At 40.9% G+C, this 21,377-nt stretch overlaps 1 protein-coding gene across 3 annotated transcripts in view; it reads right to left on the reverse strand.

Annotated features, from left to right (window-relative positions):
- The window catches only part of LOC115043925 (inositol 1,4,5-trisphosphate receptor type 1), a 60,432-nt gene that overhangs the window by 21,300 nt on the left and 17,755 nt on the right, over positions 1-21,377 (reverse strand). Inside the window, exons 12-42 of one of the 3 annotated variants that reach the window (XM_029502708.1) lie at positions 20,646-20,800; positions 19,727-19,826; positions 19,183-19,343; positions 18,939-19,080; positions 18,634-18,792; positions 18,192-18,364; positions 17,682-17,801; positions 17,094-17,288; positions 16,675-16,926; positions 16,441-16,582; positions 16,185-16,338; positions 15,894-16,084; positions 15,633-15,765; positions 15,502-15,556; positions 15,194-15,359; positions 14,535-14,708; positions 14,368-14,442; positions 14,099-14,236; positions 13,897-14,022; positions 13,599-13,799; positions 13,259-13,510; positions 12,948-13,073; positions 12,628-12,756; positions 11,259-11,379; positions 10,960-11,144; positions 9,985-10,133; positions 9,795-9,906; positions 9,161-9,196; positions 4,676-4,723; positions 3,213-3,345; positions 1,619-1,806 (exon numbers count right to left, since the gene is read on the reverse strand). In XM_029502708.1, coding sequence (XP_029358568.1) covers positions 1,619-1,806; positions 3,213-3,345; positions 4,676-4,723; positions 9,161-9,196; positions 9,795-9,906; positions 9,985-10,133; positions 10,960-11,144; positions 11,259-11,379; positions 12,628-12,756; positions 12,948-13,073; positions 13,259-13,510; positions 13,599-13,799; positions 13,897-14,022; positions 14,099-14,236; positions 14,368-14,442; positions 14,535-14,708; positions 15,194-15,359; positions 15,502-15,556; positions 15,633-15,765; positions 15,894-16,084; positions 16,185-16,338; positions 16,441-16,582; positions 16,675-16,926; positions 17,094-17,288; positions 17,682-17,801; positions 18,192-18,364; positions 18,634-18,792; positions 18,939-19,080; positions 19,183-19,343; positions 19,727-19,826; positions 20,646-20,800 — 4,491 coding nt within the window. The remainder of the gene's footprint in view (positions 1-1,618; positions 1,807-3,212; positions 3,346-4,675; positions 4,724-9,160; positions 9,197-9,794; positions 9,907-9,984; positions 10,134-10,959; positions 11,145-11,258; positions 11,380-12,627; positions 12,757-12,947; positions 13,074-13,258; positions 13,511-13,598; positions 13,800-13,896; positions 14,023-14,098; positions 14,237-14,367; positions 14,443-14,534; positions 14,709-15,193; positions 15,360-15,501; positions 15,557-15,632; positions 15,766-15,893; positions 16,085-16,184; positions 16,339-16,440; positions 16,583-16,674; positions 16,927-17,093; positions 17,289-17,681; positions 17,802-18,191; positions 18,365-18,633; positions 18,793-18,938; positions 19,081-19,182; positions 19,344-19,726; positions 19,827-20,645; positions 20,801-21,377) is intronic. The other 2 variants (XM_029502710.1, XM_029502709.1) reach the window with 2 other exon arrangements.

The raw sequence follows: 21,377 nt of genomic DNA on the forward strand, positions 1-21,377 counted from the left end.
TTTTTACGGTGCCAGTTGAATGCACCTGCAATGTAACTGTTTTGGAGGGGAAAAGAACCGCATGCTTTGTGGTCACAAGCCAGATGGCTGACAAGTGAAATGTCACAAGTTGCGATGTCACTAAACAATTTACACCTGTCTGAGCAGTGTCTAAGATGTTGAAATTGGAATGTGTGGAGTCAACAAGTCTAGAAAGCACCACTGAGTGTAAAACAGCTTCTAGTACATCTACTCATTAGTTTTGCATGATAGTAGCAGATGGAGAGGATGAAGAGGGTGTATGTGTGTGTGTGTGTGTGTGTGTGTGTGTGTGTGTGTGTGTGTGTGTGCGTGTGTGTGTTAGGGAGTATATGTTCATGCAACCTCAAGCTATTCTCTGAGGCTTATTTCGGTGCGCTATGTAGGTCATGAGTAAATAGTTAACTGTGCTATATGAGAACAAGATATCCAAGACCCAACAGGTGCTCAGCTGGGCATGACAAATAGAGACACAGACAAAAGCCAGCTCATATTATCCTCAGAGTGCTTTACTCAACACAATGAAGTTCGTTTTTCTTTTTGAAGATTGCTGTCAAAATGTGTGTGTCCGAAACTTGTTGACAATTTGTAGCACCTGAAAGAACACAAATATTTGGACTATGTAGAAATGCACATGGAGCACTTTCAACTGCAAAGAAACTCCCTTTTTCAGAACAAACTTAAGAATGCCAGGGTGAGACCAGCTCCAGTTTCTCTTCAATCCCCTCTGTGTTCCCCCGTCCCTCCGCCCTCTCTCCCCACTGCCCCAGTTCCGGAGGCCCAGCATGACCCAGTTTGGGCCAGCAAGAGAGTGTGAGGAAGCAGGAGAGAGGTTGGAATGTTTTGAAGGCTGAGACATTCCTCATTGTTCATTCACACAGCCCTTATGTAACGCATGCTGATCACGTGACATAGCTCTGCAGCAGCCGTGGGAAGCCAAAGCATTATCTCTGCCACAGTGGCTTCCTCGCTCTAATCTGATTATGCAAGTCCAGTGCTTACACAACAGCACACAGACAGACAGACAGATGGATAGATGGAACGACAAAATGATCAACAAGCTAAGTAACAGACAGGGACACATGACAAAGACAAGCAGAGTAACACAGCTAGAGACCAAAAGGTGAGCTACCTCTGGTTGAAGAAAATGGAAATAGGACTTATTTATGTTGCCTAAAGGACTACTAAAGCAGCGTAAAATGGGAAATTATTATTTCTCTTTTTAATATTCTACTCTACAGACCATTGACATCATTAGCGGCAGACATAGCCTTTAAGCTACATGATGTACAACTAGATATGAAGCCGAGGAGAGCCGGCTTGCTGACATACAGGTGGCACACTGACCCATATACTGCAAATCCTTAAGTAATGAAAATGCACATCCATGACACAGAACGTTGCTCTCACTGATCATCTACAGATTAACTGGGGGGATAAGATCAATTTTCACAGGCCATACAATTAAAACACTGCAAGGTCAGTTACAGTAAGTGGAAAAGGTAAAAGCTGCGTATATGCTGCTCAGGTGTTCAACAGTAGATGGCAGATTCACAAATCATTTTGCAGTTTCTCCAATGAAAAATTGGGATTGACTGACCTGGATAGTGGTATTTCCGCCTTCCAGCAACGCAATAGCCAGGAGGATGCTTTCTTGGAATACTCTGTCACTCGTGGTGTTCATTATGAGGTCAATCACAAGGTCAGAGGCGCCCTCTTTGTCCAGGTGGCACTGTACTTCTGCCAGGCTCATTTCACCACGACTCAGGCCACCGGGCCCCCCTAATGCTGCACAATAGGTACAAGCCAAATCAAAATCCAGCGTGAACACTCAGTAATCTAAAAATCAAGTAATGGCAACATAATAATCTTGAAACAGCCATGGAATGTGTTAACAATAAAAAGGATATTATGGCTTGTTTAATTTCCCACAGAACTGTTTGTCTTAAGCAGCACATACATATATATATATACACACACATATATATATATATATATATATATATATATATGTAACCCACAAAGCTTAAAGCTGTAGAGCCTGATATAAAGATTTTCTTCAAAATGTATTGCTTTAATCACACAAAGCAAGCCAATTATTGACGCAGTCCAACTAAAATGACTTACTAAGATTTAAAGCTACTCCAAAGTGTGTAACTGTACAGTCATGTAATTCATTGTACAGGACCAACCCCCCCCCTCGAGAGTCTGACTTCAGGTCACAATTTTCAGTCTAGTTCTTTTTTTTGCAACAGGTGCAAAGGCTGTTTTCACAGGATGTAGCAGCCTGTCACCTAGTAACAGTAAAAAGTGGATCACCCAGAGACGGGGTGGAGTGGGGTTGGGGGTGCTTCCTGTGGTCTGGGAAACAAGAGGCTTTTTTTCCCCACGTCTATAGCTTCAGGTAAATATTTGTCCAAACCCTCTTAGCATCTCGGCCAAGTCTCATCAGAGCTATATAATATGCATGATATGTATACACCTTGGCGTCACACTGTTGCTACACTGAATAAGAAAAAACAGCCATATGTTCCCACATCAAAAACAAGTAATTCTGCTTACTAGGTCAATATAGTGGCACTAAATTCATATGAAAAACAGACACGCAGCATTGGCACCAATATGTTCTGTAAAAATCTATATGCTGATTAAATGTTACATCATATTGCACATTTCATATCAGGACCAATTGCTCAAATTGAAGAAACAACACTGCACAGAGATAAAATGATCTGTATTTTGACTGCAGACAGCAACAGAATGACAATGTTATCAGTAGCGATAAGAGTGTTGTACTGTGCATACTTAAAGGCCAGCAAACTGCACAACTCTGCATCTGATAACCAGCTCAGGGCCAGACAGAGTCCCATCTTTATATAACACTGCTGAGAGAACCTTGCCTTACTATAATTTCAGGGGAAAGACATTTTGGCAAACCATCAGGAAAAGGTTTATCTAGACTTTACCCTCAAATAGTAGTTGGAGTCATTACTGGCAGCAAAGACATGCTTCTCTTTGGGCTTTGATTCATGCATCACAAATACCTCAGCCATATTACAGATGTTGAAATAAGTGTTTTTGTGACATTTTCGTGGCATTAATAGTAAAACTGCACTGCACAGGACCTGCAAAGAAATAACTGCAATTGCTTGTGTTTGTGTTTGTGTTTGTGAACAGCAGTCAAGCTGTCGCACCTGATTGGCTTTTGCCAGGTCCTACTGGACTGAGGGGGCCATTCGTAAATGACGTCAGGCTGTCCCTCCGCCCACTGCTTCGGTGGAAGTTGCCATAGTAACGGTTCACCAGAATCTGTCTCAACGCCTCGCCCTATCAGAGGAAAAGAAATGGAAGGATGTAATGACGTTATGTCAGCAATGGAGATGTTGTATAACAGCGTAGCAGGCGTCATCACTGAGAGATTGCATATTCTTCATGAAGACAATAAAACATCTCCAAATTGAATGTCAGCATGCCAATACAACCAGACTCCGCATTACTTAGGAATGGAGGGACTGCAATTCAACCTTTCAATTTAAATATTTAATTTAAAGAATTCCTAAATGTTTATGTGAGAACATTTTGCTGACATAACCTACAGTTTGTATCATTTACCACCCACATGACTAACACTGTTATGATTATCATCTGCAGCAGTCCCTGTGTAGTGACAATGTGAGGTCCTGGTTTTCACTTAGACAGACCTGGGGCCAGCCCTCCCACACTGTGACTCATCCACTGTCAGGAAGTCGGCAGCACGACTTTGCAGTTGATATAGCAACTGCAGCCCATCTCTACCTTACAGACCTCCCATGGGATGAAGTGAAGGAAATGAAAGAGAAGGTTTTTGCGTGATTATGTGCAAATCAATGTCTACTGTGGGTGGTCCTTGATAGACAACAGCAGCCTTATGTAAGCTCTGCTGCCGTAGTTATGCTCTTGAGGTCGGGATTAGTTTATGTGGTCAGTGTGAAGAGCATTGCTCTCATCTTTTCTATGTTAATCAACTGAATGTACTGTGTGTAACAGCACAGCACAAGTCAGAAAATGACCACCTGGTGTCATTGGAGAATACTGCCTTTTTAGCACAAACTTGGCCCGAATCAAAGATTGGAGGAAATTGGAGGAAAGGGCTCTGAATAAATAGCCAGTGGCACTGACATTTCATCAGGGTTGCTGAATGAACAGCCACTAAACATACTCGCTTGCAAAATAATGCTGTCTTATTAGAGACGATAATGATCTCCAGATCAACGATCAATGAACTCCAGCCAATATCATTCCTCTGAAGTGTCAATATTAGAGTCAGCCTCTTTAAAAGCAACACCCAAGGCTTTGTTAAGTCACTACATTTCCAACAACACCATTAAAGAAAAAGGAGAGAAAAATGTATCACAAAAGCAATGGCATGAATATTTTTGGGCCTCTATGTATGCTTACTTTGGTCGAAGAACTGAATGGTCAGATCTTACAATATTTAAAACATTGAGGAAGAGTGATCAGCAATAGAAAAATCAGGGGCAAGTTGTCGTTTGCTTGTTTTTTTCTCTTCGAAATGCATAGGTGCTATTTGTCTAAAATGTTTTATCTTGTCATGAATCTCTGTGATGGTTAAGCTTTTAGTTTCAGTGAACTACCATGCTGTTAGTTGAATACCTACCCTCTTCTGGTCCTCCAACAGCTTCTCAGGCTGGTTCTGATCCAGCTGCTGGGTGCAGTGAGGAGTGCGAGCACAATGGACCAACAGATACAAACACAAGGTTAGTATTCATGCAGCAGTGAAAAGCTAATTGTCAGGTTAATAACCACATCATGTAGCTATTCAGCTGTTTTAAGAGGCCATGCAAAGGGTACTATGGGTGAGCTGCCGAGCACCTACTACTATGATAGAAACAAAAAGGTTATGGAAAGTTTAGAAAGCCGAGACAGAAGAAATGTACAGTAATGAATACAAATACTACCAATCTTAAAAAGGACATATCCAGGTTGATTGGACCTATTCTTCATTTTCTATAAACCTTCTCTCAACCTCACTGTATACAAAATTGTATATGGTTCGTGTTATGTTAGGACAACTGTTTTTGCCCTTGATTTTAGTTGATTTTCATCTTCAGGTTGCTGTTTTAAAGTTCCACCTTCCTTCAACCCCTCTTTCTGAGAGTGGATGAGAAGATTGTTAAAGCTTTCAGCTTTTACGACTGAATAGTAAGTGAGAAAGCAAGGCCATCATCCTAGTATAAAGACTGGGTAAAAAAACTAGCATGGCCATGTGCAAGTCATATTTACATCCAAGTTGGCTCAATCCTTACAAAAGCAATCTTAAAAACAACAATATTATAATATTTAGTTTTACTTTAAGTCACTTGCCCAGATCAAATTACAGGGGAGGAACAACACTTAAGGGAGGAGGTGTAAGGTTGAAGTTCTACATCTATTCAAGATGTGAAACAGATTAAGGTTAACAAGAAAGAAGCGTATCAAAATGGCAATTTTATCAGGGTATTTCATAGTTGGAGTCGGGCTATCCAAGAAAACATGACATAGAATAAGCTCCCAAATTGCCTAAATATCCTTCCCACATTTAAATGAAGTGCAAAGAATAAAACACAGAATTATCAGATGTAGATAAAATAGATACATTATGTTACTTTTGTTGTTTTGCCAAATCAAAATCTCATCTACTGTATGTATCCACTAAAAGAGAACCAAAAAAAAAAAAAAAGAGACTGGCGCAAAGCAACGCTCCACATAATTTATTACGTGAAAAGACACGCGAGGGGGGGGGTCGGGGCAGCAAGGGGCGATGGGGTTACTGTTACATAATCACCCCAAAAGGAACCAGGCCACTAAACTAGTGACATACAGTGGCCATCTGTCACCAAAAACACAGAGGGCAAGAGGCAGAGAGAGCAAGAGGGAGAGAGAGAGAACAAACACACTAACAGCGAGGACTGCCACACTAACAATTGATCCAGTGTCTCTGCCGATAAGGTCAAGGACATGACGTACAGGAACCAGTAGCTTGTGACTTTGCTTAGAATTTGGCCTTTCGACATATTTACTTGACCAGCCACAAAGCTTACAAGTGATGCTGGTTGTTGTTTAGTGCGGCTGTCTTTGAGAAGGGAAGCATTGTTACCACCTCCAGATCAGTCTGACTATTAAAAAAAAAAAACAACAACAACAACAACAACAACAACGCTGGACTCAAAGAATTGAGGGCTATGCTTGATGGACATTAAAGAGAATATTTGAACATTTAGTTTGGCAGCATGATGGACCTTAAACACTAGGATGTCCCTCATGTAGCACAGCTGACATTACTGTATTTCATCTATACTACCAGATCATATATACATATACAGTATAAATAGCTATAAAGACTGAACTACTTGTTTTTTGTGGCAATATATTTTTTCAAATACATTACTTTCCAAGGCTATTCTGTGTTTTTTTAAACATATTGAAAATGAGAAAGTGAAAGACAGAGACTGATGTGTGCAAAAAAAGAATGAGAAAAACAGAACGTAAGCACCATTTTTCAAGGCTTATATGTTTCAGCTTAGCTTTTCACATGCACAGAAGCTGATTTGATTCCATCTGTAGATAATACAGCCTGGTAGAGTTCAGTAGCAGGTTAAGGGGCTACAACCTCACCTCTTGGACAATGCAGAAGGAGCATCTTCCACAAGTTTGTGGACACTGCCTTACAGTCACCACATCAAACCATAAAGCATGACGTTGACTGGAGTAGATATGTACATCTAATCACCCCCAGTCTGACCACAGACACCACAGAGCAACCCCTCACAGCTGCCACATCCGTCCTGACTACAGTGCATTCCACCGAACTGGAAACTCCCGGGGGCAAACCCCTGATCAGCCCTACACCTTTCAGTCTGCCAACAGAGAAAATAAATGTGCACATGCATGCACATATGGTTCATTCTCCTTTATGTTTTAGGTGTTTTTTTTTTCTGAAAGTAAGTAAATAAACAAGTTTTTGTATGGTGACACTGAGTCATGTCTAAACCAGCATTGAATGACATGGACACTGGGGTTTACCACTTGTCTAGTTGTTATGTGCAGACTGAAAAGCAGACTAAATCAAAAGACTCTGCTCTGTCATTTTCATTGTAGCTGACCTACTTATATAACAGAACTGTACTATGAATTTCTGTCTTGACCAGACTGGGAAACACACCACTATGAGTCTTGCAGGAAATTATTGAGTTGACTGAAAGAAAGAAAGAAAGAAAGAAAGAAAGAAAGAAAAAAAAAACTTGGCAGATACTATTTTGGAATTTACAAGTCAAGAAGACAGTTTTCCTTCTTAATCTGTTCACTGAGAAGCTCACTCAGCAAACAAACAGGGAGAGAAGAGATGAAACATGACATAGTTTCCAACATGGGAGCCTTGCATAACTGCTTTCAATGAACATACACACACACGCACACAAAAGAGGCCAGGTACAGAGAAGATCCTGGCACTGTGTATCCTGAACTCCTCTGGTTCTTACATAATTGAGCACAGAGCACACACTCATGAGATCAAAAATACGTCTCATACTATCGAGATATTAACAAAAATTCCTTGCAGATATCATTGTGCAGAACACTGAAAGAGAATCCTACTTCATGTGGCCCATATGAGACACATTTCCTGTAAAACAAGATTGCGTGTTCATCCTATGCTGCTCTGCCTGACTCAAAAGGCAAAAGAGGAGCCAAGAGCCAACTTCAGACTTTCATATCACACCTAGACAAACATTACCAGTCAACTTCATTAAGTTTACAGAGTGGGTGTGTGTTTGCATCCATGTGAGAAAGGGTGTGAGCTGAAGTGGGGAGTATTCGGAGTAGCTGAGGCGTTGTGTAAAAGTGATTTCATGAGTCCAAAAAGGAGGGGGGGGGGGGGGAGACAACAAATTCAGAGTGACTGGCACGCAGGGGGAGAGAAACAGGTCTCAACTCAAATGCTATTTTTACATCAGAGATGCTTTTCATGTGTAGACAGAGAGAGATACAACACTCAACAGGTGGGTGTGGGGAACATCTCTCTCACACACCCTCATGCAAATAGACACCAACCCCCCTCCCCCAAGTTCAAATGTTGCATATACAAACACGCATACAAATACAGATGCATAAGCGCGCACACACACATATATCAAGGCCTGCGCACAGACACACACACACAGCGGCAATGTGGGTAAACAGCTCCTCCACACTTTTATTGGCAATTACTGCTGAAGGTCACACATCAGCGGAGGGGCTGAGTTCCAGGAAAAAAAGCCTGACTCTTATGTAATCTCAGCCCAGAGTTGGCAGGAGTCCAGGAATCGTGCAGCTTGCAGGCAAGAAAAACTAGGACACAACCTCAATGACTGCCACAGCCCCTCACAGCCCCACACCTTCATGTATCCCTAAATGTTCACAGCCCACACACAGCCACAGTGCCCCCTATTGGTGCCAAGAGAAGATAAGAGGGAAACACCCTACAAAGGAGCTGAATACTACAACACCTACATGAAAAGAAAAGAGGAAGAGCAATGGCTTTAATGTTCAGATTTTTATCACATATTTGTAGGACATGCACAGATATTGAGCACTATACTTAGTGGCTTATCTTTTCACATCTATATGTTTTTATGATTGTGTAAAATAAAATGCGGAAACTGGAATCCAAGTTAACATGGGCCACAACAACATGTCATGCTATAGTAAACCTTAGCAAAACATAGGACATGTAAAAGTCCAAAGTGCTAAGGACAGTGAACAGAAACACACGCAGCACTGGCAGCTGGCCCAGCCAGCAAGTGACTCACTAGCCTTTTCGCATGAAATAACACAACTCTTGAGTAACAGCCACAACACCCATCTTCCTGTCTCTCACTCGCTATTTTAGTTGATCTGCAGACTGTTTAATGGCAGATAAGTAGCAGATACAGGGCAGTGCAGCAGGTACGAAAAAGACAAAACCAACCTACCACCATTTGTTACTAGCTGTGCCTACAGCCCCTCCTAACTACAGCACACAGCAGCTACTACAGTACAATGACAGAGCATATACTGGTGTCACACATCCAAAACAGACTGGGGATTACAGTAACGATGGCATGAATACAAGAAAAAGAGAAACAACCTTTGGCATATCCATCTCATCATCAAAGGCCCTGAGCTGAAAGAGAACAGAGGGTATAAGGAGTTAGAAGGATGGAGCTGAAGCAGAGCTCAATGATACTGAAGGACATGTTAGTTTAGTGTCTTATTCACAGTTGAGGTGAAGAGGACTGTAAGTGCATGCTGAAGCCCTTCAAAAATGTATGTGTAAAACCATGTCTGTGTGTGCGCATGTGCCAAATGCTGATCATATAAAAGTAAACCTATGTGGAGTGTTCACAGATAAAACTTCAAATATTTAAAAGATATTGATGTATATCAAAAGGTACTAAAATACATCCATATTTAATATTGCAGTTAAAAATAAAAAAATATTGCTCTGAAAGTAAAAAGTACCAAAAATATGTGGTCAAAAACCTGCTGTAGGATAAATAGAAACTGCTTTTTCATTTATTTATGCATTATTTACTTCCTTCGCTCATTAAAAATTCTACATAAGTAGGAAATCAATGAGAACAAAGCAGAAAATTTAAATATATTTTAAGCAATTGTATTAATACCAAGCGCAGTATAAAGTTTATAGTATCTACTATGTAGTATAAAGTCCATACCATGTCTGTACCATCCGAACATTTGCTTTTAGCAGCCTCTCCTACCTTCTCTCCATAGCCCCGATCTTTCGTCATCATCTCTCGCAGCGTTTGCAGAACTTTTATGCACAGTCTCTCCTCATTTTCCTCCAGCAGCTGCTTGGTGTGTTTGATCAGCCTGCACACGAACATTACAGCATAAGCCTCATTTTTAAGCACACATGTTCCTTACATGTGTGATATTTATGTTGCTTACTTGCATATGAAACCTCCGCTCTCACACTTCTTGCGTGAGTCTGTGTTTTCAGGGAAGAGCAGCTCTGGCCTATGCAGCACATCTACCAGGACTGACAATTCAGCCTGGACAAGAGGACGGAGACGGTCCTCGAGCGCTGAAACAATGTCCTACAGCCCAGAAAAAAAGATAATTTTGATACTGCTCTCAACATTAAATTTGAATGAGGAATAATTGTACATGCAGCTTTTTTAGAAAATGTTTAGATTCATTGAATGCTGTACTGTACACCTTAAGCCTGATGAAAATGGATATCAGATCAAGACCAAATCATGAAGTAGAAGAAACTGCATGCAGAGCTCAGACACAGGACCGTGTGATTGGTTTCCTCCAAACATTACAATTTCAAAAACACATTTGTTACATACCAGCGGGTCATGTTTATTACAGTCTAAGAGCCCTATACTGTAGATATTTTCGCTGATGGGAGGTATCCAAAGCCAAGATTGGTGGAGTGCTGCATTGATTTTTGTCTTTCTGGAAATTGCTTCACAAAGGACCTGTGGCGATCAGCTGGCCTTTGAACAAATTTGAACAAAAAGGACTGTCCCTCGAACTGGCTGCACACTTTTCCCCATTCAAAATCTATGGAGGCTTCAGAGCTTCAGAAAATCTTCAAGGCTGCAGGAACATTTTTGTAGGCCTTTTAAGATCTGTGTCTCAACAAAGTCCTCTTGTTTTTGAGCTCTGCAGGCAGCACCTTCCTCTTGGCTTTTTGTTCTGATATGCATTGTCAAACATGAGACCTTATACAGACAGATGTGTGCCTTTCTAAATCACATCCAATCTGTCCATCAAATTTTACAAATAAATATGAGGAAAGATTGAATGAAGAGAAAATGAACATTTCTGGTTTTGATAAAAGGCAGCTACATAAAAAATGTGGAAAAAAACAAAACAAAACTGAACACACAAGATGTACTGTTCATACTGCACCTGGAGTCTTTCAATAATGTTCCTATAATCTCGTGATGCGGTCACCACAGAGTCTCTGCGGGCAGCATTACGAGCAGAGAGTCTCCAGCTCATGGCAGTCTTCTGGACAATGTTGTTGGATTTCACAAATAGATTGTTTACTTGATTGTCAAGGTCCACTGGGATGGCTATAGCTCTACCTTTGGCTGCAAGTTACACACAGAGATACATACTGATTTAGACCTTAAAAGTATGGGCTTGTGGAAAAATCACATCTGGTATTGATGTGAATGCTGAGATGGGTGCTGTTTTGACCTTACCAACATCAGAGAGCACCTTTATACAGTTCTCCACTGAGCCCTTTTGGACTGGTATCAGCCAGTTGCAATGGTAGACCCTGAACACTGCCTGCAGCAGCTGCACAAAGACTGGCTGCCTAGTCTGAGGTGAGGATGAGAGAAAAAATGCAGAGTAAGCACAGACAATCATATTTATCTTTGAGTAATTTCTCAAATCATCGAAGAAAGAAAAATGTCCTGTGACAAAATGAGAAAAGATGCCCCTCTGTCATCTACAGCGCCAACGGCCTGAGCAGTTTGTGTTTTAGCACCATACACACACCTCTCTGTGCGTCTATGATACAGATGACAGAACCTGCAGTGAGGACAGCATGCGGACACAGTGATATTTTGCTACCTTTTCCAGGAGACCCATCAATCCCTGAGCAGACATTTACCCAAATATAGCTCAGTGAAAATCATTTCTATTGTACTTTCATTGACAGCACATTTGTACAGCAAATAACAAGGTCCAGAAACTTCTTTTACACCCAAAAAGAGTCAGCAACACCCAGCTCGGTTTTCCCTACTTAATTAAATTGCAATACCTGAAATATTTTCCCCAACAGAGATGCCTGCAGCAGAGGATACAAGCAGTGAGGAATATGAACTTGCACAGAAAATATCCAAAATTCATCTTGTACATGCTTCCAAAAACAGTAGTGCACATTTCAGAAACAACAGTCAATATAAGCAGTACCATTGTTTGAACTAACATGTTAAGATATCAACAAAAATATCTATTTTGTGAATAAAAACTATTTCTCACAATGTTTTAATTTGACTGCTGAAATTCTTAAAAAAGGGGGATCATTTTGTGTTTCTACAAGGGTGATGATGACAACACAATGGCAACAATTACAATCACAACTTGCTCTTGACTTGGTAATGTGCTCTACTAGACGTACATAAACCTGATAAACACATTAAAAAGGGAGGAACAGGGGGCATCACGTCAACATCCACTCTACACAAAAAGACCTACAATTAAATTGGAATTAAATTGGAATTGGAAGACACTGCACAGAAGCACCGATTCTATCACATAAGGAAGCATGTAATATGATAAACACTGTAGTGGAAGACTTGGTTGTAGGGTCAGGCTAGGACAGCTAAAATTATTCAGTCTGTACTTAAATTTCTTTTATTGGCCACCTAAAACATCGCATGATTAACAGTATAAAAATTGCATAAACATACTTGAAGAAATGATGAACAATCAATCATCTGACTTGTGTTACCTTTCTGGCTCTTTCATTTAGCTCATTCACAGCTACAGTACATGCTTTACATTCCATGGAAAACTGTGTCACACAGCAGCTGTTACTGTAATGTGGTTACAGTCACATACCTGCAGACTGGTGCTCTGGTCAGAAAAGGGTGAGCTGAAGAAAGTTGTCACAATGCTCATGACTGTCTCCGTCACATAGCGCTCCAGAATGGTGTCTGCATGTTTACGGTCACTTGTGTTATTGCACACCTGGGGAAGAAAAAAAAAAAAAAAAAAAAAAAAAAAAAAAATATATATATATATATATATATATATATATATATATATATATATCAACAAACAAACAAGAAACAAAAACAAAAACCCAGGAAAATTCACTCATAGTCCAATCTAAATTCCTTTGCAATGTTTTTGTCTCCATAGAGCTGCCACTTCCTTACCCTGCAAATGTCGACCAGGAAGTTCTCAAAGAGTTTCCACATGTGGTTAGATGTATATATCTCTTTCATTTCCACCTCAGTGTCCACATAGCAGTGGTTCAGGAAGTTAATATAGGCAATCTTCACCTGGAAGGTTACATAGTGGAAATATCATCAGCCAATAAATCAACAAAGAAGCACAAAACTCCTAAAGATGATTTTTCATCTCCATTGTGCTTTATCAATATAAAACACTGCGCTGATTAGGTTTGCCTAAGAGTATCTGAATGTCTCCCACTTGCTGTTAATTCTTTGTCTAAGGCTACTCTCACCTCAGGGATACAGTCCTCGTGTGTTACCACCCGAACTATGTCATCCAATGGTAACAAGGAGTTACACTTGATCTCTGTGTAAACGTTCTTGCCCTCAGTGCAGACGGCTAAGAGCTCCACCAGGTGAATGTGGTACATAAGGGGACTGTTTTCATCCATGCGGTCACGCTCTGATCGCATCATCTGCACCAGCGTCTGGAAGGAGGCACGGTCATTGTAGAACACCAAAACATCTTCGCCAGCATTCACCAGCTGTAAGGGAAAAAAAAACCTATATACTATTGCATGAGGATAAAAGGAAGCTGTAGCGAAGCAGAACAGTGTGGAAACAAGGGATGACCTCTGCCATGACGATGTCTTGACACTTTTTAATAAACTTGTTTTCTGCTTTGACAATAGTCTGCAAAAACTTGAGGTACTGGACGTTACGGCCGTGTGTTTCAATGCAGTGGACAAAGTGCTGAACCACACGCTCATTGATTTCACTACAAAGCTGGAAGTTGTTCATGAAAATATGCTGCATGGTGATGGCTTCTAAAATCTGTACAAAAAAAAAAAAAAAAAGCAAAATATCAGAGGAAAATGTAGTAGTTATTATTATTAGTACAAATTATGTGCCATTTAGCAGGACTTCTTACCCCTGGGTTGAGGAAAAGATTGATGTGTTTGTGTAGCAGCGCCTGGTTCTGCTGGTTTCCTGCACAAAAGTTCTGAAGGAACTGGTGGGCAAGTTTCATGATGTCCTGCATGCGCAAATCTTCTCCCTAGAGGTGAAAATAGCTGCAGTGAAGTTTGGTGCAGCTGTACACTGAACAGCGTTTGACCGAAAGCTACAAATACCTTCTCATAAGGAATCTGTAGGAGCTCAAGGACCACAGCATGAGCCCCCATGTTCCTCAGAAGCCGCTGCTGCTGTTTCTTGCTCTTCCTCCCTGACAAACCTTCCTGGACGCACAACCTGCTGAGCCTCAGCAGGATCTGCCAGGGAAGAGTAAGAGAGAAACAGGATACAGGGAAATGAGAAAAAAGACTCTGTGCTCAGGCTATAAAACATAATCTGACATAAAAATACACAAATTATCATAAAGACAACGAGTCAAGACAGTTACCTCTTTCACCACTCTATAGTTGTAACTGCTTGTACTTTCTGCTTTCTTCGGCTTGTCCGGGCCCCCAGAATCTCCCTACAGAATATTGGACACTGTTTTAGAGAACAAAGCTTCACTGTAGCTATGATAACTGCTGTTTCTTTTTCTTGATGTATGAAGTACTGCACCTTCTTGTGCTCTGGCTCAGTAGACAGCCCCTCTCCTACGTCCATGCCTTCATCTGGCCCTTGCCTCTTGTAAACCCAGAGCTCAGACTTCTCTACAATGGAGCGCAGCTGGTCCAGGTCTGACTTTATTTGCTTGTAATTTTCCACATCTTGGCTGGTGACCAACAACTGGACCTGTTAACAAATATACTCAGCTACTATTTTATTCGGCACGGCTGGCAAAGACAAAGGCTGTCTAATACAACAATCCTATAATAATCTGATTGCAATGGTTGTAACGTTCAGTAAAGAGATGTTGATTTGGTTGTGCCATCATTTCTGATGAATGTGGTTTGTGGTTCCTTTGAGCTGTATTGCATGTAACCAATAACAGGAAAAATGTGTGCAGTAACACAGAATTTCTTTTCACGTTTTACATGTACTGAGTTCAGCTGGTGTACCAAATAAACTGGTGGCTGAGTTTATGTTTTGCAAAGTCGCAGACAAACTGGAAAGCCACTGTGAATGCACTGGTGTACATACAACATATTTGTGTCACAGTATCAACTGTTTCATTTCTTTGTGGGATGCATGAATGGTTGAGCTTATTTGTGGTAGGGCCTAGAGAAACTAAAATAATAAAAATGGCTATTCTTGCTTTTTATGATTTGTCAGGGTACCTGCTTAAAAGCCTGTAGAACCTCCTGCCGTTGGCTGAAGTGCCTGAAAAGCAGGTGAAGGGCTCTGGACACCAGAGGAGGATAATCGTGCATTGTTAGATGGAGGAGGACCCTCAAGAATGTGCGACCACCATGATCATCCAGATCCAGTGGGGTGTTCTCTTCACTAAAATTGCATTGGAAGCACACACTATGTGTGAGTGTGTGTATATATATACATATATATATACACATATGCAAGCACACACCTATAAACACAGAATGCTTTGCTTGTTTTTCGAGTCTTCATTTAGTGAGACTGTGATTACCTTCCACCAAATATGCCTTCTGCCTGCTCCTCTATATGTTCAAAATCCAAAGCACCTGGAATCACAAAAACATTCTTAATGCAGCCCATATTGTTGGCCCCAGTGTTTGTGTTAATGAAGCCTAATCTGACCTGGCATATTGTTTGGTCCCTCCACTGCTCCAGTTACAGATAAATCAATCTGGGAGTGACTTTCATCAAACTCCCTCTTAAATATTGACAGCAGGCAGGAGATCCGGTAATCCAGGCGGACGTTCAGGATGAACTGCAGCACAAGACAGAAAATGGGTTTATGGGGAGAGACTGTTTCCGAAAAATGGCATGCTTTGTATGTTTACACTGTTTACTGTGTAGTGGTACACGCATTTAAGGATATTCTCACATGTCCTTTACCTGCAGGATCTCGATGATCTTGAGCTTGGTGTCCATGACCAGTATGTCCTGCTTCTCTGGTTCCGTCTGGGTTTTGACTGCACCTCCATTTGAGCTGTTGGTGGAAGATGTGGGAAGGAAGCCTCCTCCTCTCAAGACAACTTGGGACATCAGCTCCCCAACACCATGAATAGACTTCATTACATTACTGCCTGGAGCCATGCACACACACACACACACACACACACACACACATAAATTTCATGCCCACCAAATATTTGCACCTCCAATGACTACCCTGGTTGTCCATACCTTTACTCTCATCTCCTTTATCCATTTTGTTGAAAGGGAAAATTGTGCTCACATGGACACAGTCTAAAATAGCCAGCAGGATCTTGGTTAATCTCAAAAGGTCACTGAAGTTGTAGAAACCAAAATAAATTAGGTTCCTGGCCAGATTCACCACCTAAACAAAGAAGATAATCAACTTGTTTGTCAATGTTGGCTTTTTTTTTGTGACAACTATGATGTGAATTTGTATTATATATACAGAGTGTGTCTGACTGACCTCAAATGTAAGCTTGTTTTTCTCTTTGTCTGCAAAAGGGAAGCTCTGACATACAACATCTCTAAGGTAGTTCTCAACAAACTCCATAGTCTGGGAGAAACGCTCCTTAATTTCATCTTTAGATGTTCCATCATTGTCGTAGCTTCAGCACACAACAATATGAACAAAATTATTCTTGATGGATAAGAGAAAGATTCTACAATGAACATATATTCAATTTGTCCACCCACTCACTCGTCAATGGCAATCTCTGAGGGGATCTCGGACCAGAGTCGTGCATATTTGACAGGTGTAACCTGCTCCTGCGGGTCACGATCTACATGCATGTGCAGCATCATTCGACAGAAGGAAGCTCGCAGGTCATACGGCAAGTCTTCATCTGACATGCACCGCAAGATCAGGTCCACATCCAGCTGGCCAGAGATCTTGTTGATTGCCAAATACTGACGGTCCAAGCACATTCTGGCAAACAGGTTGAGCTGGTACCTGCAGTGGTATACAAAGACTTAAGAAAGTTTTTTTTTACCTTCATGGGTGATCTATACGATCATCAGCACCTCTGGCTGACTCTGCTTTGGCTCAATGTTGAGTCAGAAAAGGGTCTGTCATCATCTCCTAAAGCTACCACAAAGAGAATCACGTCCAGTACTCACCTATAGTAACTGATCACCTCCTGGTCCTCCTTCTGGCCCTCCTTGGCATCCTGGGCCAACTCTCTGATGCTTTTACTGCGGATCTCTTGTTTGCTGTCCTTCCAGAACAACCATACTTCCTCCTCATCTTCCTCTGACTCAATTGAATTCTCCCCAAGAGGTGCACCCTCAATCTCAAACCTGGAAAGCACTAGTCTGCAGAAGGAGAAGGTACAGGAAAAACAGTGCTTATACAATGCTAATTGTGAGCATTTGTGAAATTTTAACAAAAGCATCAGGATTAGGATATAAAGTACAGATCTTACAAGGTGTTAAAAAGGACTGTACATGAACCTCTACTACTACAGTGGCCATTTCAATGGGGCTGTAACTGACAACTTTTGCTTATTTTCCTTATTCATCAACCTAGAAAACACCATTTTCAGTGCTACAGTAGTAGACAAATATCAAACCATGGAAGGGAGGTAATTTTCTTGACACCTTTGTGGAATATGCAGTTACCTCTTGTCTTAGAATAGTAATTTCATACTACAGATTACAGTGGTTTGAAATTACAGTGAAATCAATTTTGTTTTAGGCAGTGCTCACTTTGTTTCGATGAGAATGTCTGCGTTAGCTGGATCCAGCACTGCATTACAGATGAGCTCCTGAGTCACTGGGATGGATTTATTCATTGACACACATAAATCTGACAGGTAATCCAAGAACCTGGGCACAAATGCATAAACACAAGATAGGCAAAATTAAGGAAAATATTGCAAGATCTGCTCAACCTATGTCAGCCTACCAGTGAGTAAATACTGTGCCAGTGTATCATTTTAAATTATCACATATTTGAACATGCTTTAAAATTCAAGATTAGATCCATGTTAAAAACGTTACACGCGTAATGCCTTTACTACTCAGTTACTGGTTACGGAAGGTTCCAATATTGTATGTACAGTAGTGGCTATTTAGTACAGAGGCTGTACTGTATGAGCCAAACACTGATTTTAATCAGGGTATAAAGATGCGTATTAGTGCATTATAATTGTGAATTATTTCTAAATCTTTTTCCCAGGTCATTGTGTCCTGTGCGTGACTGTAAGACATACAAACCTTGGCTCCCGGTTTTTGCGAACTAGGCTGACAAACGTGTCGATCTCTGCTGCAGTGATGTGTTTCTCCAGCAGCTTGCGGTTGTTATGGAGCAGAGCTGTGATTGTATCCTCTGCCAGGACATCATAACCAATCTGTTTCTGCATGAAGCGAAACTGTTTGGCAATATACTCCTGCAGGACAGAGAAATATCTAGTCTGAACAAATACAAATAAAAAACAAAATGATACAATAATTACATTACTACAACATAATGTGCCTAAACGTCATGTAAAATGCACAGTGAACCCTCCAATGCCTTTTTTTTTTTTTTGGTTTTGGTGATAATATCAGTGCCCTTACACAGCCTGAAAGCCAAAGACGTCTTTATACAAACTGCAGTGGCATATAGATCCATGTCATACAGTGCTCACAGTCCACCCTATTAGAGCTGACAAACTACCTGGTTCTTGCGGTAGTCCTGCTGAGAGTGGCGTAAAACCCGGTAACACAGACGGCAGATGTGTCTGAAGGGGGCATGACGCTGGTCGGCCAACTCCTCCAGGCGTAACATGGGGCCATCCCCACTGTCTGTGAAGGGAGCCTGCAGCAGTTTGAAAATCTGAAAACACAGATTAGGTTGGGACAATTGTTACTGAATCTGTAAGATTTGAAGAAGGGTTCCAGCGATTTTAGTGAAGCTCAAACAAATTCATGAATGTAATGAGTGGAGAGTTTGTTTAATATTTTTCTGTATTCAGAGATCACCTGTTTGAGGATGTTTTGTTCTCTCATGAGTTTCTGTCGTTCCCTATTTGGTTTGTTCACCATGATCTCTAGAACATCTTGTCCATTGTTCGGTATGTCCACAACAAAGAACACCAGATCCTCCAAAAGCTTAGTAACCGCTCTAGTTTTACATGAAAAGACACAGACACGCAAGGCAATAACTTGCGACTATGTTGTTTCCCAATTACGAGTTTATAATCTAGCACCACAGTGCACTTCATACCTCCTCTCATTCTGTGTGATGGTGCCTTTTTCTAGCTTTCCAGCGATAGAGGCCAGCACTTTACTGGCATCATTGGCAAAGTCAAGGTCTCTCACTTCAGCTGGGGAGACAGGCACAATGGCAAAAGCCTCTTTGTCCTCTTTGAGTGCAGAAGTGCCAATCTTAAATCAGAAAAAGAAGGGACATTTCTGAATTTTAGCTGAGAAATATGTGATATAGTTCAGTTTTTAGAGATAGATCTTGAGAATGAGTGATGACAATTTTATTCTAACAAGAACAAAGAGGAAAAAAAAAACAATTACTATTAATGTAAATAGTGTTCTAAACAATCACTTTGCAAGTGGATTACATTTACACACATTTTTCCAACTGACCAAAGTTCCTTATTATTGTTATGACTGGTGACTCCTTGATGAGTGATCATATAATCCCAGACAGCATGTAACTTCAGCATAAGTACACACACGTACACAATCGAGTCATGACCGAAGCTGCAACAGTTTTCAAGTGATTCACATATAAGCGAAAATTAACTGTCACTCACACGCAGCATGACAGGTTTTTCCTCCTCCTTGTCAATTGGCTGGTTGGTGCTGTGAACCCAGGTATTGGTGCACAGGTGTCTGAGGCGCACATATGAGTTCCTGAGAGCACATTTTTTTACTTGTATTAATAGCTTTCAGAACAGAAACATCACCCAGTACATATTGATAAAGGCAATGTTTTAAATGCTATTCCTTAAAGGTGCAAACAAATGCATGCTGTCAAACTATTGACACTGCAGACTCAAATATAAAGCAAATAATGAATTCAAGCAAGTCTGTATTCATAATTATGTTTCAAGGTCAAGAGCAGTAGGCTAAGTATTCAGATCTTCCCTTTTGATCTAACTCACAAGTGGCATGCTATTCAATCTGTAACAGGACCAAAGACATTCACATAGACATATCACTACTGTAATAATTTCCTATGAAACAGCTTCTTCTTCAGTCATTCTAATGAAAAGTATCACAGAATTTCTTGTGAAAATCTGAGCTTGACTTAATTTGTCACAGATGAAAAAAAACAACATACGAGCACGCACACACATTGCAGCCTTATCTGCAGTTACTGTATTGTGTTGCGTTAATGTGAATTTGCTTGTGTGCATCAGCAGCCTGAGTAATAACTTCACCTCTAAAACCAGCATGATTTTGTTTTTTTAATGACTAAAGCCACAGACTCTCTTAGATAAACAAACTTCATAATCGCACACACCACGCACACCCCCTGACATGGTGTACTGCTACAGTTAGTGTTTGAATAAAAAGTGGAAGTCTACTATGTGTGTGTATTCCGTTTGGTTTTCACTGGAAAGAGTGTCAAACAACAGAATAGACCACATCCTCCTTCTCAATAATATCAGCAGTAACGCGGGGCTAGGCAGGACAGCCTTGCCCAACTTATCGTTATGGCCTTCATACCTGGGCACTAGTGAGTCTCCCCCTCTTAAGGTGGTGGGGTCAAGCTCAAATATGGAGGAGATGTCATTCCCATCTGGAACAGACACAAGGGTGTACATGACCTTATCCTGGACATTTCTCAAGCGGGCTCTTAAGGCTTCTTGCTCTGAGTCCAGCTGGGGAGGAAAAACCAAACACAGCGTGATTAGAATTACCAGCAGAAGAAAAAGACATCTTACAAACATCTCACTCTGTGATCGAAATGCTCTGATACACGTATGTCAAGCGCAACAAGAGTCATGTACATCAGGTCAACAACAATGCCTGTGGAGAGATTTCCAGGAGTTGGGTCAGTTTTTTGTTACTATAATAATGATTATTTTACTGTAGTCGCCTGGCAGTAAACCCAGGTGCAGTGACTGACAGAGTTCTCCTTTCATTGCCTTGTGTGCAGATGTGAGCACCTTCATGATGAGTCAATGGCAAAGAACTGTCTTGCCATTACTGAAAGAGACATTTATGGTAAATGCTGCCATCTCCTGGTCACTGGAATATAATACCTTATCTCAATACAAATTCTTTCAGCCATTTGCCACCAGTAACTAGGAAATGTTTAAGTAACTCTAGAGCATTGTGTATCTCTCAATGGTCAAAAATTCCCAGTCTGGAGAAATATGTGTGCTATCCTTTAATGTTTTTGTGAGAGCTTGTTTGTAAGATGCTAAAGCCAATAAGTTCATCAACACCAGTGTA

This window comes from Echeneis naucrates, chromosome 5, assembly GCF_900963305.1.
Source record: "Echeneis naucrates chromosome 5, fEcheNa1.1, whole genome shotgun sequence".
Classification (NCBI taxonomy): domain Eukaryota; kingdom Metazoa; phylum Chordata; class Actinopteri; order Carangiformes; family Echeneidae; genus Echeneis; species Echeneis naucrates.